We start from the raw sequence: 3,036 nt of genomic DNA, 5'->3' as shown, positions 1-3,036 counted from the left end.
GATACTGTATGATTCTAACTATATGATGTTCTGGAAAAGGCAAAACCATTAGTGGTTTCCAGGGATGGAGGCATATGCAACACCAAGGGTGAAGCCTAATGTAAACTATGGACTTTGGGTGATTAAGATGTGTTGATTTAGATTAATCGGTTGTAATAAATGTACCACTCTGGTGGGAGGATGTTGATAATGGGGGAGGCTGGGCATATGAGAAATATTTGTACCCTAGTTTTACTTTTGCTGTGAACCTAAAGCTGTCTAAAAAAATAAAAGTAAAGAATATGAATTGGTGGATGAATAGATAGAGGGGTATTGGATAGTATGTGAAGGAGCCAACACAGCAAAATACACCGCAAAATGTTAATAGTGGAATCTATGTGGTGGGTATTTGGGTGCTCATAGTATAATCATTTTAATTTTTTGTATGTTTGAAGATTTTTAACAATTTGGGAACAAAAAATCTCTGCTGCTAAAGTCCTAGATAAAATACTCTTGGTTGGACTTGAAAATACCAAAAAATAGCATTTTTTTGTGTGTGTTTGTGTAGATTAATTATAAATATTGCACCCCAGAGCATTTTTGTTTTTAATTGTTGGTAATGTGATTACTGCTCTGTCTAAACAGAGAGGAGCCCTATGAGACTGGATGGATCTTCTATACCTCATCTCACGACATAATAGGCCACTGAATAACCTCAGTCCAATTTGATTTTTCAAGGCACATCATATAACATTTTTACATCAGAATGCTGGTTGAGTATCTAGAGCAAAATAATATTGGTTACAGATTTCTATCATCAGATTTATGTTACAAAACGTCTTTAGAAATATTCAGGAGGAAATGTTACCATTTATCTGCTTTTAGTCCTAAATTAAAGAAAGCATTATTTAGCATTGCCCTTCAGAAATATTTCTCTTGAAATTATTTCTTGCTTTTACCAAAATACGGTACCATAATTTCAACAAGAGGAAAGTACGAGAACTGATTGGATTTGCTTAATTCTACCTTGGAAGTAAATGAAACTACATTTCTTCTAACTTGGAAAAAAAAACTAGCACAAAGAAATCAGTCACAGATAGCAAAAGAGAAGAAAAATATTCTGAAAGTGTGTTCCACAAAGCTCAGATTTCTTCTCCCCCCTTTTAGCCATATTTCTTTTATGCTAAAAAAAAATCTCCAGGAAAGAACAATAAGTGGAATTTCGTATCTATGGCAATGAAATTATTAGTCAATATGGATTAATTTAAAAAAAAGTTTCTTTTGAGGTAAAGAAAACATGAGGATTTTATAAAAACTTACCAGAAGCCTTCCTGTCCTTGAGAGTGGCTAGAAGAAACCCATGAGTCTGATTCAAACAGAGTCTTCAGTGTCTTGGGGTCAGAGCAGGACAGATTGTGTCCGTTAATAAACATTTTCACTGAACTCTACAAGGCCATGAAAATGTAGGTGCTTCCTGATGCCAATTTGTTAACCAAAGTTTACTAATCTAGCTGGAGTTTTAATTAAGATTTGTCCAAGGAGAGTCTGTACTTCCAAAGGAAAAAGTCTTCCCCTCCTGAAGAATCGAGAAGGAAACAGGAAGCTACGAATAAGTTCAGTTATTTACCTTTTCTATCACATGCCCTTCTGTAAATACCACTAAGATAAGCAAGCAAGCAAAGACTGTTCCTTCCGCCCAGGCACACTTGAGACTCAACAGGTGGTTTATATAGGATGATGTGTCTGAACACAGGTCAATTTTTTTTTTTTTTTTTTACGAATTTTAATCTTTAATCTTTAGTTTGATTTAACATTGCTTTTAGTACGATGGTGTCAGCTGTGCGGAAAGGGCTCTGGAGAGATGTTCATAGCAGCACACACCTGCAGCTCTTCTTCGGTTCCGGAGGCTCCAGGCCAGTATTGCTTCGTCAAATACATTCTTTTTTTTTTTTTTTAAAGATTTTATTTATTTATTCATGAGAGACGGGGGGGGGGGGGGCGGGGAGAGAAGCAGAGGGAGAAGCAGGCTCCCAAGGAGCAGGGAGCCCGATGCGGGACTCGATTCCAGGACCTCGGGATCATGACCTGAGCCGAAGGCAGACGCTTAACCATCTGAGCCACCCAGGCGCCCTCGTCAAATACATTCTCTAGGCCTTTCTGTGTGAGTGCAGAACACTCCCTATACTTGACCGCCTTCAGGTCATGGGCCAGCTTTTCAGCAGTCTCTGGAGTGATAGGCTTCTGTTTGTTCTTGACAAGTTTCTCAATCGTAGAGGGGTCATCTCGGAGATCAATTTGGGTCCCAACAAACAAGAAAGGAGTCTTTGGACAATGGTGAGTTATTTCAGGCACCCACTTTTCCTTCACATTTTCAAATGAGGATGGAGAGACCACTGAAAAACAGACTAGAAATACATCTGTTTGTGGATAACTCAGCGGTCGTAATCTGTCATAATCCTCTTGCCCTGCAGTATCAAAAAGTCCAAGTGTATATGGCTCTCCACCAATCATAACTGTGACTGCATAGTTGTCAAAAACAGTTGGTACATACTCAGATGAAAATTTGTTTGTTGTGTAGGATATCAGAAGACATGTTTTACCAACGGCACCATCGCCCACAACAACACACTTAATTGTCTGCATTGCTGAAACAGTTTTGTATCCACTTTAAATATTTCAAATTCGATGATGACCTCAGCTTCTCCACCGGGGCGTTGGCAGCACTGCGCCTGAACACAGGTCAATTTCTACAGTGTTCTTTAACAATAAGTAAGGCCGAACAAATAAGAGTTTGGTAAACAATTAACTCCAAGTACTGTTTATCTTGGGACTTTGTCTTGGTTTTTGCTGTTTACTCCACCAGGAGATCTCATTACTTTCTCCTTATTCATTATTTTTTATTTTAAAAGCATTAATTAATTAATTGACTAATTAAGGAGTAGGAGCAATACTTCTGGAATGATGTTACCAATAAATAAATATTCCCAAACTGAGGCCTTTCAGTGGAGGGAGTTATTATAAGAGGCTGCTAAATTCATATGTCCAGAACATTATTTG

At 38.0% G+C, this 3,036-nt stretch overlaps 1 protein-coding gene across 1 annotated transcript; it reads right to left on the bottom strand.

Moving 5' to 3' along the window:
- Positions 1-231: 231 nt before the first annotated feature.
- On the bottom strand, positions 232-2,692 carry LOC118356749 (cell division control protein 42 homolog). Its single transcript, XM_035726348.1, has 2 exons — positions 2,101-2,692; positions 232-258 (listed from the first exon to the last, which is right to left on the bottom strand). Exons 1-2 carry the CDS (start codon positions 2,620-2,622, stop codon positions 232-234), a joined length of 549 nt encoding a protein of 182 aa, XP_035582241.1. The 5' UTR covers positions 2,623-2,692.
- Positions 2,693-3,036: the final 344 nt, after the last annotated feature.

This window comes from Zalophus californianus, chromosome 2 (assembly GCF_009762305.2).
Source record: "Zalophus californianus isolate mZalCal1 chromosome 2, mZalCal1.pri.v2, whole genome shotgun sequence".
NCBI lineage: Eukaryota > Metazoa > Chordata > Mammalia > Carnivora > Otariidae > Zalophus > Zalophus californianus.
Note: the sequence above shows the minus strand (reverse complement) of the source record. Positions and strands in the feature narration are given on the sequence as shown.